The 16,011-nt window shown below is 42.3% G+C and overlaps 2 protein-coding genes across 7 annotated transcripts in view; one reads left to right on the plus strand and one right to left on the minus strand.

Moving 5' to 3' along the window:
• Positions 1-2,317, minus strand: part of NGLY1 (N-glycanase 1) — a 22,728-nt gene extending 20,411 nt beyond the window's left edge. The window contains exons 1-2 of one of the 3 annotated variants that reach the window (XM_080579137.1): positions 2,131-2,317; positions 1,029-1,143 (exon numbers count right to left, since the gene is read on the minus strand). In XM_080579137.1, coding sequence (XP_080435263.1) covers positions 1,029-1,143; positions 2,131-2,258 — 243 coding nt within the window. In that variant the 5' untranslated portion in view covers positions 2,259-2,317. Of the gene's footprint in view, positions 1-1,028; positions 1,144-1,471; positions 1,825-2,130 lie in introns of those variants that run through there. The other 2 variants (XM_080579136.1, XM_080579138.1) reach the window with 2 other exon arrangements.
• Positions 1,747-10,490, plus strand: OXSM (3-oxoacyl-ACP synthase, mitochondrial). 4 transcript variants are annotated; one of them, XM_080579142.1, is made up of 4 exons: positions 1,747-1,885; positions 2,616-3,984; positions 5,939-6,956; positions 9,655-10,490. In XM_080579142.1, the coding sequence occupies exons 3-4, from the start codon at positions 5,974-5,976 to the stop codon at positions 10,055-10,057; spliced, it is 1,386 nt and encodes a 461-aa protein (XP_080435268.1). In that variant the 5' UTR covers positions 1,747-1,885; positions 2,616-3,984; positions 5,939-5,973; the 3' UTR covers positions 10,058-10,490. The 4 variants fall into 4 exon arrangements, with proteins under 4 accessions (XP_080435268.1, XP_080435265.1, XP_080435267.1 ...); XM_080579139.1 differs by lacking the exon at positions 1,747-1,885 and adding an exon at positions 2,400-2,519; XM_080579141.1 differs by lacking the exon at positions 1,747-1,885 and adding an exon at positions 5,399-5,518 and having other exon boundaries at positions 3,967-3,984.
• Positions 10,491-16,011: the final 5,521 nt, after the last annotated feature.

Below are 16,011 nucleotides of genomic sequence, written 5' to 3' on the forward strand. Positions count from 1 at the left end.
GGAATAAATCCACAGACCCAGTTCTCTACTCTGCAGTCATCATCTCTTTCAGCACACATTTATTTATTTATTTAACTTTAAGACAAATAATTGACTTCACCAGAACAGAAGGCAGAGGTCTCACAACAGCCAGAACTAAACAATGTCAGTTTCATGCCATGGTTACATATGCATGCAGACAAAATAAAGCAAAGCTAGAGCAGTATCTTTGCACCATTAATTGAGAGCTGGCTTTTCACCCCAACACTGCTGTAATTACAAAGGCTGCTTCTAGCTCAACAAGCTTTGGAGTTAAAATATACCAAGATGGGGACTATTTTAGCACGCGAAGCAATCTTTGAAATACATGTTTTATGAAGCAACAGAATCAAGATTCACTTGAGACTATTTTAGGACGTAGTTTCATAACTATTTCAGTTATAACTGTCTAAGTCCCACCCTGCCACTACTTCAGTAGTCTGTTGCCCTCCACTGCTGTCATGACAACGCTAGTACTTGTGCAGATGCACTGTGAATTGGCTAAAAATTAGTCTCCTTAAAATAACAAAAGAAGTACTTTCAATCTCACTGTTAGATAAACCCTGTTGGTGATGGGAACAAGCAGCAGAAAAGCAGGATTGTTTTTTTCATCCAGATGACAGTTTTGGTAGGTAAGTTTATAACATGGAAACTACAGCCTGTTGTCCATGTAATAGTAGGTTGTATCTAAAATAGGGGGTTTTCCTTTCAATTCCCACCATGTATATATATCTGACAATTAAGTGAACTAGGAGGGTACGTGAGCAGCTGAAAACCAATCTTACACAGATCGGTTTAGCTCTCACTCCATCAGGATTTCTGAAGTAGCCTCACCAAAGTTTTCTGTTGGTTAACCACTGGTATTTGTGAACAAGGCTTGAAATTAAACTAAGAAAATAGCAATTGGCTTGAAAACTAGTGCCTTGCAACTGAGATAAAAGAAGGTATCCAATTTTCAATTTTAGCGTGTAAACCAATTAAAACATCTGAAATAACTAGTTTATACTCACCTCTTGAAATCCCATTTCAAACAAACATTCAACTGCTCCTCTGACAGGCAACAGCCTCGTGGAAAATGCTGGATTTCCAATCCGAATTAATCTATATTTTTCTTCATAAGGATTCCTGAAGAAATTGAAAGTTTTAATTATGTATACAAACTAAGTAAACACTAAGAAGCTGGGTAACTGCATTATGCAGCATTAGTCGTTCATGAGAATTTTTTTAAGTACAGTTTCATTTACAACATTTAGGCAGCATATGAAAGGTATCTTAAGCTTAAAACTTAATTCATGCCCTTCTGCATTGAATTTTGAGAGTTACAAGTTGGTTGCAAACTTCGGTTTGCACCTGAAGTTTATAAACATGTATTTCGCAGTTGCATCCAGCAGCACTCAGTCTGCAGTGGCGCTTCAAGTCAACCTCAGGCCCACCCTCCCCGTAGCACTGTAACTGCACTCCGCTTGATGCTGGATGGTCTCAGGCCCACCGCAGAGGCCATGCTACACTTCCTGGTGCTGGGGTGAAACTAGCGTGGTCTCTCTGCTTCCTGGAGATCTGCTGGGCTTCCTCGCAGTTCCCCTCTTATCTTCCAACTCCTGTAAACCTTCTTCTTTCGCTTCTTTACGATGCGTCATCCCAGGACCCGCTGTGTCGTCTCCGCTTCCGACAGCGCAGCTTTTACAAGCAGTAGGCAAACCAGGTACAGACCGAGAGGCTGCCCGTACATCCTGAGGTGCCCACAGGCGACACCAAGGTCAACCGGGCGCACATACCGCGGAGATGCCCCTCGCAGAAACCCGGCTAGAATTAACTCTTGACACTAACGTTGGCAAGTCGGACGACGAGGAAAGGAACAGGAAACGAAGTAAGGAATATGACTGGTTAAATATACTCAGGTTTTAGACGCTTAAGTGTTTGCGCACTCAGGGCCAACGCAGGCACTTATAGCCGCATACAATACCCATATAACACCCATATATAAACAAACCCCAGCCCAGCACCTCCTTTTGGTGGTTTTGTCCCCAAACACCCCCAAAACAACCGGGACGCCCCGGAACGCCCCCCGCGCCGTCCCGTACCCCCCCCCCCCCCCCGCAGCCCCCGGCTCACCGCAGGATGTTGTCCGCGTAGGTCAGCAGCAGCCGCGAGGCCTCCAGGAAGGTGTCGCGGCCGTTCTGGCACAGCTCGCTCACGGCGGCGGAGCCCGCCGAGGAAGAGCGGCCCACCGCGGCCGCCATCGCGACGCCCCCGCGGTCGCCCCCCCTCCCAACTCGGAGGCAGCGCGCATGCGCGGAGGGGCGGTGAGGGCGCTGCCCTCAGGCCCTGCCCAGCGCCCCGCTGGTGGGGGGGGGCTTAAAGGCGCCGCGCGGGCTGTGGGGGTCCTGTGGGGTTCCCTGGGGTTACGGCAGCTCCTCCCCGACTGCCAGCCACGGGGGTGAGGCACCCGGCCGGCCCTCAAAACTATAGAATTGGTGCAAAGCGTAACGTTTTGATATAAGGTGGTGCTACATTGTTTGGTTGTGGTTTTTTTTTGTTTGTTTGGTTTTGGTTTTTTTTTTTCAGCTTGTAACACCCTCTCCATGCTTTTTATACAGGCACGGGGCCATTACTTTTGGCTGCCCTCTCAAATTTGAAGACGTGTTGCTACACTTCTAAGATACGTCCGTGATCAATTCAAGTATAGCATCTGCAAATCGTGGGTTGTGGAAGTGCTTAAAGCAAAATCATGGAAAAAAAAATAGAAAATCAAGTGCCAACCTCCAACAAATCGCTAAACAACCTGTGTTCCCAAATGGAAGCTTACTATAGCCTCCTGATTTTTCAAAAATACTACAGAACTATTTTTTTTCTTTATTAAATAGCACTTTCTCCTTCCATTCTTTTTGTCTATTCTTGTCCATTTGTCTCCTTCCATTCTTTTTTTTTTTCTGCAGTAGGTTCCTCAGGTCTGTGTTGATGTGGCTTTGGCACCCACATTGTGCTCTGCCACGACAGTTCCTCCGTTTCATGTACTTGATGTACGGTGCCATGTTTTTTTCGTAAGTAAAAACTTATTTTTTCCTAAGTGTCATGTCAGGCACAGCTGGAGCTTGGTCGCAGTCCAAATCATGCCCTGCTGTTTCAGCATCCAGAAGGACCAACTAAAGACTTTATTTTCGCGTGCATTGGTGCTGTTGGCCTATTTGTACGTGTTTTCAAGAGACTCCTATAAAGTCAGTTACCACCTTGCCTTGGTTTACCTCTTACGGCCCTTTTTGATGCCATTTCAGCATCTGTGTGGAGAAACAAACTTTTTTCCAGCTGGGGCTGGAGGGCTTCATAAAGGGCAGGTATCTGATAGGTGCACGCAGCAGGAGGGGACTCAAGAGAGGACCTGGGGAACAAAGTGTGGGTTGAAAACTTGCACCAAGGTAGAGGCAAGGTGGAGTGGAAGAATCACAGAATCATTCAGGTTGGAAAAGACCTCCAAGATCACTTGGTCCAACCAACCCCCTACCGCCAATGTCACCCACTGAACCATGTCCCTAAGCACCAGGTCCAACCCTTCCCTAAACACCCCCAGGGACGGTGACTCCACCACCTCCCTGGGCAACCCGTCCCAGTGCCTGGCTGCTCTTTCTGAGAAGAAATGTCTCCTCATTTCCAACCTGAACCTCCCCTGGCGCAACTTGAGGCCATTCCCTCTAGGCCTATCGCTAGTTATCTGTGAGAAGAGGCCGACCCCCAGCTCCCCACACCTTCCTTTCAGGCAGTTGCAGAGAGCAATGAGGTCTCCCCTGAGCCTACTGTTCTCCAGACTAAACGCCGCCAGCTCCTCCAGGCCCTGCACCACCGCCTCCGTCCCCCCCCCCCCCTTCTCCCCCGAGTGGTACCGCCCGGCGCCTGGGGGGCGGGAGGACGAGGCGGAACCAACCACTGCGGGGCCGGCGGCGGGGGGGGGGGGGCGGAGCGCGTCCGGCGGAGGTAGGGGCGGCGGGACGGGGGGGTGGCGGGAGAGGCTGCCCCTTGCGGCGCCGCCAGGGGAGGTCGGAGGGGGCCCGAGGAGGGCCTTGGAGGCCTGAGGAGGCCCCCGTGTTGCCCATAGCTCGCGGGCTTTGTGCATGGCCGCAGATAATTTGACGTGGCTGGGGTCAAATCAGTCGTTCTCGTTATGTTGAGCCGTCTGACTGCCTCCTGATAGCAGCTGTATGCGGCTGTGCGACGTGCGCGCCTTTAGTGACTCCTCCAACTATCTCTCCGCTCTTTTTATACAACCCAGGCTAACTGGCCAAATGTAATTAAAGCCGACTAATTTGGACCATGATTTAAAGCAGGCTCCTTTAAAAACCCCGTGTACTTTTGTAACCTCTAATTTTAGCTTTTACTTGCTAATAGTGCTGCTATGCACGTTTGCTGCCATAGAGAAGCGCAGATCCTCGCTTCTCAACAGAAGCGCACGAGTCCTGTGACAGCACGTGGTTCCAATCCAGCTCTTTGTATTTTACCAAATATCTGGGGATGCTGTATTGCCCCTTTGATGAGGCAAAAAACACTTGGCTGTTGCCGAAAAACAGTCAAAAACACTTCTGACTGTTGAGCCCGTTGCTGTTTAAATAGTGTTTTGGCTGAAGACAAACCTTAGTAATTATTTTTACAAGGGTCCAATCACCCCTGGTGGAGGCAGAGATGAGAAGAGCCCTGAAACAGGGAAACAGGGAAACTTACCCTCCTGTGTGTGTTTAACTTCTTGCGTTTTTAAGCATAGTGACTCTCCCAGCTGCAGAAGACTGGAAGAAAAATAAAAGTTAATTTCTCCCTCATCAAGATGGGCTGGCAAATGCCTACCGATTTAGAATTTGCATCAGCAGCAAATTCAGACCTATTGAAGCCTGTAATTGTAGATGTGCACAGAGCTGTACTGTAGCCTCCCTCCTGCTCTCGTGTGCCAGATGCATGTAATCAGACCAGTTCCTGATCTACCTAGGGCCAGACAAGGCACAAGAGACCGGGGCTGTGGCACAGCACTACAGCTTTACTGCTTGGTGTGCTCCTCTCGCCAGAGATGTCCTGCCTGAAGTACTTCTGCTGACACTTGACATATTTCATTATATGCGAAGTCTCGTGGTGTTATGTTCAAGGGAGCTGGGAAACCTGCAGGCTGTATGCTTCATGGCTGCTGGCCAACAATTAAATAGTTCAAAGCCAGATCTCAGAGTAACATGTAAGTGCTAGACATGTTATTGGAAAAACTGTTCTGTCAGGAGAGTGTTTAGTACATCATTTATTTTTATACTTGTTTTTTCTTCTCTTTGATCATAAACATCACAATATAGAAATGTTAGCCTGCGCATAATTGAAAAAAGATTGCAATCCAAAATGCTTTTTTTTCAATTTGCAGCTCTTTCAAGGTGCTGTTGTGATACATCTTGTTCAAACACACTTGAGGTACTGTCCCCACCCATCAGAACTGACCGACTAAATGACCCAAGGCTGATGAAGCATAGGTGGAGATAGGAAGGTGAGGACACTTCCCCGAGATACTTAGCTGCACTAGTGGCAGCACCAGGAAGGGACTCTTGACTCCTGTTACCTAGCTTTCTAGAGCATCCTGCCTGGTTAAGATGATGGCATCCTTAGCATGATAGGGCTAGACATACATTTGCAGTTCTCCATCAGAAGAATGAAGATCTTTATGCTCATTGTTGATATCTCCAGTCAGCTGGGAGTTAAAGCCCTAGGGGGAGTTAATAGTGAGTGCTTTACATCCCCCAGCAGTAACACATACTATTCCTGATGACAGACACAGAAACAGCATCCCTTTCTGCAGTGCTGAAAATAGTATTTCATGTAAAAAGCAGGTTGTTAACTTGGCAAACTTGGAATTTTTCTCACATTGGCTGCTTTATTGTTTTTTTTTGTGTCTTTTTGCCCTCCCCAGTTACAGGAATGTGCATGAATTGATTGATTTCCACCATGTTCTCGCAGTGTTTCCAGGATCTCTTAAAGACTGCAAATCTTCATCTCCGCGGTCTGAATTTGAATCTGCATTTCAGAAATCACAGGAGAGCTTTCAGCAAGTCACTGCCTGCTTGTCGAAGGAAAGTAGTTGTTACAGGTATCGGCTTAGTGTCTCCTCTCGGTGTGGGGACTCAGCTTGTGTGGAAGCGCCTTCTCCAAGGAGACAGTGGGATCACGTCACTAGATGGGGAAGAATATGCAGGCATTCCGTGTAGAGTGGCTGCCTGTGTGCCACGGGGAGACGAGGAGGGTCAGTTCAAAGAAGAGAGCTTTGTATCGAAGTCAGAGATCAAATCCATGAGTTCTGCTACTGTCATGGCCATTGGTGCAGCAGAGCTAGCAATAAAGGACGCTGGCTGGTCTCCGCAGTCTGAACAGGACCGCTTAACAGCTGGCGTGGCAATTGGAATGGGAATGGTTCCGCTGGAAGAGATTTCTGATACAGCTTCTTTATTTAAAACAAAGGGTTATAACAAGGTCAGCCCGTTCTTTGTCCCAAAGATTTTAGTCAATATGGCAGCAGGTCAGATCAGCATTAAATACCAGCTGAAAGGGCCGAATCACGCTGTGTCAACTGCTTGTACCACTGGCGCGCATGCTGTTGGAGACTCCTCTCGATTTATTGCCTCTGGTGACGTTGATGTCATGTTGGCTGGAGGGACTGAGGCTTGCATTAGTCCTTTGTCCTTGGCTGGATTTGCAAGAGCTCGGGCCCTCAGCACTAGTTTTAACTCAAGCCCTAAAATGGCATGTCGGCCGTTTGATTCACAGAGAGAAGGGTTTGTAATGGGAGAGGGTGCTGCTGTGCTGGTCTTGGAAGAGTATGAACACGCTGTGCGAAGAGGTGCTAGTATCTATGCAGAAGTTCTGGGTTATGGACTGTCGGGCGATGCTTGCCACATAACAGCACCAAATCCAGAAGGAGATGGTGCGTTCAGGTAAGAACCATATGTTGATTACTGTGGCTACTTTTTATGTTAATTATAATGGGCACCTATGTTTCTGTTACTTTATACTTTTCCTAGAGAAATGCTATTCAGTCTTGAATTAGTATTCCAAAAACCAAGAAACTCATCTGAAAATAATCTGAATATAATCTGAAAAACAAAAGAGCTCCTGGTAAGGTCTTGCCCCAGTTTTCCTTTGCTTTTAGTAATGGCCTGAAGGGCAGTTTTTGCTAGAATCAGCCTTTTTGGGTAGAGTTATGAAAACCTCCTCTATGTGAAAATATTTTATGTTTGGTGCCCATAGCTGTTCATAGAAATGAGTCTTGTTTAAGGTTGTTGTGGTATGACAACCTTTTGAGGTACTCCCTCACCCTTTGTCACAGAGAGACCCCACTGCAAAAGCAGGTCCTGTCATTTGTTGTGTTACAGAAGGGGAATGGCATTCCTCAAGAAACGCCAAGTGATAAGTGCACTTGGAGAATCTAGTTTATTAGAATAATTACCATAAATGTCATTAGCATTAATTGTGACTATTGTTGTTCAGAAAAGATTTTGGCGTTTTGTAAAGGATGTGTTTAGACCATACGTCTCTGCTACAATCACATTTAAATACTTTGCCGTGATGCAGCTATCTGTTGGTGGACGAGTATAGCAGAAATACACTTTAGTACACTTTGGTAAGGTGGTAAAGCTTCATCATTGTTAATCTCATTAAAGAAGTTCACAAGTAGATGGTATTCATCTAATCTTTATCCCTGAACTAATTACTAGTTAAGTTAGATGTGTGTGTACTGTTTATGAGCTTTGTATGGGCCAAATGCTATTGCAGATACAGGAATCTCTACTAGTTTGCATTACCATGAATGTATGTGAATATTTAATAACAAAATTCAGTGTATCACTGTGCAAATAGTTCAAATTTCTACATGTTCCCCTAAAGGTATGTTTCCGTCTTTATTGAATTAACAGATTTTTCAAGAAGTGTAATATACCAAATCTCCCTCAGAGCTATTTGATTCATAGTTGATTGGTCTACAGACTTAGGTGGGAGTATTCAGGAGTGTCTTACTGAGATTTTCAGACTTTTGTTTACCCTTGAGATGATACAGCAATATCTTGTAACAGACTTTTTGTATATTTTATGATTGCAATAGCATATAAATTAAATTCGCAATGGGAAGTAGCTGAAAGTTAATCTTGCTATCTCCAGAATGTAGAGCCTTTCCACACTTGGGAAGAGATAATACATTTTAATGCAATTTTCATAACAATATTTGGTTACTGTAGTGGCGTGTGAATTAAATATGAAATGTATATGCTTCTCTTACTTTTCTGCAGGATTTTTATTTGCCACATCAAAAAAATTCAGGGAGATGTATTTTTCTGTCATCTTCTAAGAACTACTTTCACATATGTTGGAATGAACCTGCAGGAAAGGAGGTTCAGAATTGTGTATATGAAGTGTGTTCTACACAATAATCTGTTACCTCCTTAAGTAATTATGTTCCTTGCAGCTTATTTATTAAACTAAATTAATGTATCTGCTTCCCTTACTGTTTATCAGTAATCTTTTTTGTGTGATTGTTGGCTTACTCTGTATTGATGGTGAGAATCAGTGGACTACAGCCTAAATTAAGCTGGATGCTTCTGAGAATAGAAGGCTGTAATGGAGACATTTCAATTTGTCCAGCAGCCTGTGCTATCCTATTTACTTAGTTTTCATAAATTTCAAAAGAGACAGTGGTCTTTTGTCCAGAGATGCTTAGTTAAAATGTGTGTGCAAGGAAGGGCATGTGACTCATCTCCTTTCTGTGGGAAAGCTGAGAAGAAACACAGTGTGGAGCGTATATGGAGCTGTATCTCTCTGTGGTTTTCTTAAAAAAGCATTATTTATAGAGGCAGTCATATGCCATGGGTCATTAGAACTCAGAATGAGAGATATGGTGTCAGAGTGGAACAGCATGATTTTCAGTAAATATTTTAATGCGCAGGAATTTGGCTATCTCCTTGCTGCTCAAGGGAAGGGAAGAAGATATCTCCTAACCTCTAAAAACATGCAAAAGAAACTCACAACAACTTCAGAATTTTTCCTTCATCTCCAAATGTTTTATTTGGATAGAGCAATTTTTCTTATTTTGTAATACTGTAAATATAAAGGTAAATAAAATGTAAAGACTAGGGAATCTTCCTTTCCCTTACAATGCCAAGGGGATTTCCTGCAGCATTGTACTGAATGTTACATTGATGTCAGCTACACTAGAGAAACTTCACTGAAGCGAACTTAGGTTTTTGTAATCATTTCAGGTACTTATTTCTCTCTCAAATGTTTTCAAATTTTGCATTGAAAAGAGTCTTTGATATATTAATGTAATCCGTAGAGATAGCTTGTTATATCTTTTTTCTTGCAACTTGTGTTTTTCTCAACTGAGGAATTTAATCAGCAAATTTTTAGCAGCAAGTCTGATTTTGTAGTGGACCTTACCACTGCTGTATTTCTAGGGTGGCTAAATGTGGATGTTAGTTTAGGTAAATGAACCCATCTCTTGACATTTACATTTCTAGTAAAGTACGTTTTGCAGATTTTTGCATTTGTTAAATGTTTTCAAACACTGTAGATTTGCTTTTGGTTTGTACACGTGACAAAAATATAATGGGAAATGCAGCATTCTGTCTTTTCTTTTTTTCTTAGGTGTATGTCTGCAGCAATAAAAGATTCTGGAATCAAGCCTGAAGATGTAACATACGTCAATGCACATGCAACTTCTACACCTCTGGGAGATGCTGCTGAGAATCAAGCGATCAAGAGACTTTTTAAAGATCACTCACGTAACATTGCAGTTTCTTCAACAAAAGGAGCAACAGGACATCTTTTGGGGGCTGCAGGAGCTATTGAAGCAGCTTTTACTGCACTGTCCTGTTACCATGGAATTTTGCCACCTACTTTAAACTTAAAACAAACAGAGCCGGGATTTGATCTCAATTATGTTCCATTAACAGCTCAGGAGTGGAAAACTGCAAAGCGGCGTATTGCACTCACAAATTCATTTGGCTTTGGCGGTACCAATGCAACTTTGTGCTTTGCAAGTGTTTAACTTGCGCTGTGCATGTTATGAAAAATGGCACTCAGTCATTTTCTGTGCTGCCATCCTTGGTGTATTCGGTAATCTTTTCTCAGCTTGGAGACTTGATACATAAGAACTTTACTCACCCCAACACTTACATCAGTAATTCTTTTAGGAAGATGGAATTTCTTTTACTCATTTTAATAAAAATAAATACAAGAACTATTCTATGTGTGGTAAAGAAGTTTTTATTCTTCACTAGAAGGGGAGACTCGTAGCAACTAATCTGAATAGCACTATTTTGTGAGAAGAGGATCAAGGTGATGACAAATATCGTATTTCAATGACATGATGCATTTATGACTACTGTATCTCTTGTCTCTGTCATTTTTTGGGCCAAATGATTGACTTCTTTTGAACTCTGACTTGCTTATAAAATTAAATGCAGATATGAAATTTCAAATGTGGATTTTCTTTACTTCATTTTCCTCCTTTTGTTTATCTAAATTCATGTCCTATGATGTTCTTTTCAGCAGACAAGATGGAGTACCATCTGGCTGTGCATATGGATATTAGTTTTATGTAGTGAAAAGCGAAAGTGGACGTTCATGCATTTGGTAGGCTCTTATATCTCATCTCCTGAACTATCAGCTGCTGTAGTGAGGCAGGTAGTGCTCTTCTTTTGGCATTCTGTCTGCAGCACTGCTCAGTATGCACTGGTAGTCTGTGTTAGACACTGGAGTGGGAGGTACTGCCTCTCATAATCAGAGAGTGCTGCTAATCCGCAGTATTCTGCTTTTAGTATTGGCAGGAGTTCTGATGATGGTGTGATCTCAAAATCCCTTTCGGGCAAAAGATACTCTGAGTATCAGTGTAGGTTGGTGGGGTTTTCTCCCATTTTGGCTGGCAAAAAGCCTTACAGAGTACCCATTGTATGCCCACTATACTTAAGCTCTAGATAGCCAACATCTCATCTAAAGCATAAGAGTTTAATTGTGTCCTCTGCTTTTATTTTAATGTACCATTACAATTTAATTTAGACTTGTCTGGTTTCTGAGTCTGATGGTTTAGTTTTGAATAAAGGAAGTTGTGAATGCACAAAAGCAGTAATGCCAGTTGTCCTTGAAAAAGAAGATGAGAGCTTTTGGTCTTCCAGCTCCTTGTTCAGTTTCCAACAGGTCGAGGAAATCAACTCGGTGTTTATACCAGTCTTGATGTGTATGGAGGAGAAAAAATGGTACAAGGATATCAAAGTCATTGGAATATGGGTTATGTAGTGGAGTTTGTTAGTTGAGCTAGACAGAAAAATTCTCACTGATATTCCTTAGCAATCTCATTTCTTGGTAGCTAAAAATATGGATTCTAAAGAAAGGTATTTTGACACTTTTTAAATTATGCAGAATCCAAGCTATCAACAACTCATTTCTAAGATTGTTAGTCCCTGTAATAGTTGAAATATATGAACAACTAAGGCAGAACCTACTGTGTCTCAACCTGATAGAGTGATCATTTAGAAAATAAATAAAAAAGGCACTACTGAAAGTATGAGGCGTGTGGATGTGATGATTAAGAGTGCTCAAATAAAGAAGTTATACTGAAAGTTTTGCAATTGTATTGCAATTTACTCAACATTAGCAACCCATTGATCAATCTATATTTTTACTTAATTAGAATAGATTTTTCTTGGGCATTTGTCACAGAAATCACTCGGAAACATTTATGAAAGAGGGATGTTGGCTAACAAGTTAGGACTGTACAGTTGTGACTAGGTGACTTACTGCATGATGGTACAAGGTTTATGACTGAGCTCCCCTTTGTTACTTCTTCCATTTGTAATTCTTTTTCACCATCATTTTTCATCATAAGTCATTGCAAATGTTGTAGAGTTGCACACATTCTTCCGCACAGATGACATTCAGGAAACAATAATACAGGGGTGACAGGATTTCTGACAGTGGATCACATAACATGAATGGGAACTTGGAGGTTTGACCAAGTGCACAGTTGCAGGTGGCTCTCCAGTGGCTCTACTGTGAGCACTTTGGTCCAGTTAAAAAGTTTCTTGTTAACTTTATTCATTTCCATATGTTATGTTACTTCATTAGTGATGATGAGGAACAATAACAATGAAGTACAGAATCATAGAATCATATCACAGAATGTCTTGGATTGGAAGAGACCTTGAAGATCACCCAGTTCCAACCCCCCTGCCATGGGCAGGGACACCTCCCACCACACCAGTTTGCCCAAAGCCCCATCCAGCCTTACAAGGGCAGAGCAGAAGGGGACAATCCCCTCCCTTGACCTGCTGGCTACTCCTCTGTTGATGCAGCCCAGGATGCAGTTGGCCTTCTGGGCTGCAAGCGCATGCTGCTGGCTCATGTCAAGATTTTCGTCCACCAGAACCCCACAATCCTTCTCTGCAGGGCTGCTTTCAGTGAGTTCTTCCAGTCTGTACTTGTGTCTGGGATTGCCCTGACCCAGGTGCAGCACCTTGAATGTGGACTTGTTGAACCTCATTCGGGTCACATTGGCCCACTGTATTGGCCCTGGCTTGTATACATGGACCATATGTCTTCCATGTGGCATGGAGATAGAATTAGTAGATGATAACCATTTTTATTTTGAAATTTTATACAAGACTAGTGAGGTAGATATTCAAATATGGGTTTAGCAATACTTACGCAGAAAGGAAAAGACTCCTAAAACCCACGGTTGTTCATCCAAAATGGAAAAATAAAGCTGGCCAAATTTGGAAAAACAAGGAATCTTTCAGTAAAAAAAAAAAAGGAGAAAGAAAAAAGCTCACAAAAGCGTACACAATGAACAAATCTGAAGAATGAGAGCAAGAAAATGAAATTAGACTTGAAACTGATATATTGATGGGGGTTCTGGTTATGAAATTAGACTTCAAACTGATATATTGATGGGGTTTTGGTTATCTCTTGCAAAGAAAAAGTAAAGGAATTTGGTTGTAGCACCAGTATACATCTTATCCAAGTCATACCTTGATGGCACAGATACAAAACATCCCTAAGGGTGTTATAGTTTATAAAAACAGGTTTTATTTTTGCAGATGTTAGCCTTTGACCCATGCAAGTAGAGACAGATTGGCTCGCTGAATTTAAAGTAAATGACATATAAAGCAGCTATATCATAAGTAAATTTCATTCTGGAAAGAGACTGCTAATGGGCTATCATGAGGCTTAGCAGTACTCTAAAACCTCATTATTTATATAAACGGTCAGGATGATGATATGAAATAGCATAATTTTTACATTTGCTGTCTTTACTGGGTAGAAAGAGAGAATGATGAGAAAAAATGCAGTCAGAGAATGATTAAGACTCTTTCAGAAGCTGAGCTAGTACAGAACAATGCAGTCCAAAACAGATTAATGTAAAATAAGCCTGCAAGTGAAATAGCTTATTACCAGAGGGAAAATGTGAAAGCATATTACCAAGACAGAGTTTGGGAATTTGCTGTGGGGAAAAAATATCTGCAAACCTCTTAGCCTGTGGTAATTAATAGTAGTAGTACAATAAATGAGAATCTGGATTGCATGCAATATAAAAGGCAGAATATAAAATTCAACATTACTTTCTGCAAATTACATGCAAAATGAATTAATTTAAGGAATCAGCCTCTAAGAACAAGCTAGCAATAGGACTGTGAATTTGGAGGAAATCATGCAGTGAGTTTCTTCTGGAGATAATATTTTTTCAGGTAGTTGTAAGCAGGGGTGGAATTTGGGAAGACTAGATATTGCTGTGTTACTGTGGACCTGAAGTACAGTCTAGCAAAACTCCCCCAACTTTATTACATAGCTACAGACCTGTAATTAATATTGTGACAGAGAGAAATGCTTCCCTTTCCCTTAGCTAGCAGAGATCATGGCCTCAGGAGTGTTGGATGCAGACTCCTGTGTACCAACCACAAAAAGACAGATTGTACCATCACACAGAAAAATAAAACGGAAACTGAAATGACTGAAAAGATCTTTCACCCCACTTTATCTCATTGCAATTTGATTTTCGGCTGCAGGTAACCTTTAAACCATGAAAGCTTTGTGGGGGTAGCTATCTTAGATAGTATCATCATGGATAATTTTAAGAGGCATAGATGTAGTTGTAAACAGTGTGCCCTGTAGGAATCAAGATTTATTAAAAAAAAAAGAAAGAAAAAAAAAAGGCCCCAAAGTGGAACCCTGTCTGTTTGAATGTTGTTTGTTCAGGCTACATTTTTATGTACTTGTTTGGAGTCATCTCTTTTTTCACATACCCCACTGAGCTGATCAGGGACTACTTACTGCTAATTACTGCTTTATTATGGTAGCTGTGCACATAAAAGGAAATGGATCTCTCCCTGTTGCTGAACTATGAAACAGGCAAATTGAATAACATAATAAAACAGAATGCTTTCCCTTAAAACATACCCTTCGTCTTAATAATCAGGAGGCATAATGGTCCAGAGTTTTGATTCAAAAGGCTTAATGTTTAGCCTCATCAGCTTGGTGTTACTTATAGTTTGATAAGCAAAGCCTGGAAATGTCAGTAGTGTCCTTGCAATGACACCAGGCAGCTCCCTCAGCACTTGCCAGTGCATCCCATGAGGGCCTGTGGACTAGAGGCTATCCAATTCATTTAAATGTTCTCTAACTTGATCCTCCTTCACTGAGGTCTGTCTCACCCTGGACCTTCCCACATATTTTGGAAGGGTTGCTGAAGGCTGGTCTGACCAGTAAAGGCTAAGGCAAAGAAGGCATTCACTATCCAGGCCTCCTTCTTTTCCTCTATGACCAGGTTCCCTGCCCCATTCAGCGGTAGGCCCATACTTCCTCTCCCCTCTTCCTGTTGCTTTCTTGTAGAAAGCTTTCTTGTTGCCCTTCACATCCCTTACCAAGTTCAACTCGAAGCGGGTTTTGGCTTTCCTAACCCAATCCTGAACACTTAGGCAGTGTTTTTATATTCCTTCCAGGTCACTTGTCTCTGCTTTCACCTCTTCTGCACTTCTTTTTTATGTTTCTCCTTGTTCAGCCGTGCAGGCCTCCAGTCATCTTTGCTCGACTTCCTGCTCTTTGGGATGGGCTGATCTCCAGCTTGAAGGAGGCAATCTTTGAAAACCAACTAGCACTCCTGGACCTCTCTTCGCTGTTAGTCTCCCATGGAGTTCTTCCAAGCAGATCCCTAAACAAACCAAACTCTTCTCCTGAAGGCCATGATCCTGTTTTTGCTTTTTTCCGTCCTCCCAGGCTCCTGAACTCCATCAACTCAGATGGTGGACTAGGACTCAGATCAAAGATCTCCATTCAAAATTTTATGTAATTCGCATTCTTTTGGGTGACTTCATCAAAACAGGCCAAGCACCTCATTTTGTAATTCAGATTGGGCATGCCCATGTACTCTGCAGATGACATTCATATACTAAATTTGTATTCTACATTATGCATTCATAATATAGCTGTCCTGATACATAAAGACATACTGTGGATGTGGGGTAAGGACTGTAAATGATAAAATACTGTGAACAAGTATTTATTATTTGAGAATATCTGAGAATGCGAAAAAGTAGGCAGATTCTGGATGGAGTACTTCCAGTCTTTAATTTTTTCATCATTAGTGAAAGGAAACTAAATCAGTAGATTTAGAGGTGTTAACTTCAAATCGAGTGGTTCATTTTCTTTCATTTGTCTAGGGAAACAAGTACCTGTTAGTAAATCTACCATACTGATATTGGAGCTTTTCAAGCATGACCTTGAAAATCTCATAATTTTTAGCAACCCAACTGCTGTTAAAAGAAACATCTGTTGGAATATACGTATCTCCTCAATTGAAAACTGCAAAATGTGATCCCTGACCGCTAGTGATAATCACATCAGGTTTCTATTTTGAAAATAATTGTTGCTCCAGATCTGAATATTGTTGGCAGAAGAGGCATTTACTGTTTTTGAGCATTGTATGGAACATTTCTATCTGGGACAGTTTCT

The sequence above is a fragment of the Anser brachyrhynchus genome (assembly GCF_964034855.1).
Source record: "Anser brachyrhynchus genome assembly, chromosome: 2".
In the NCBI taxonomy this organism is placed as follows: domain Eukaryota; kingdom Metazoa; phylum Chordata; class Aves; order Anseriformes; family Anatidae; genus Anser; species Anser brachyrhynchus.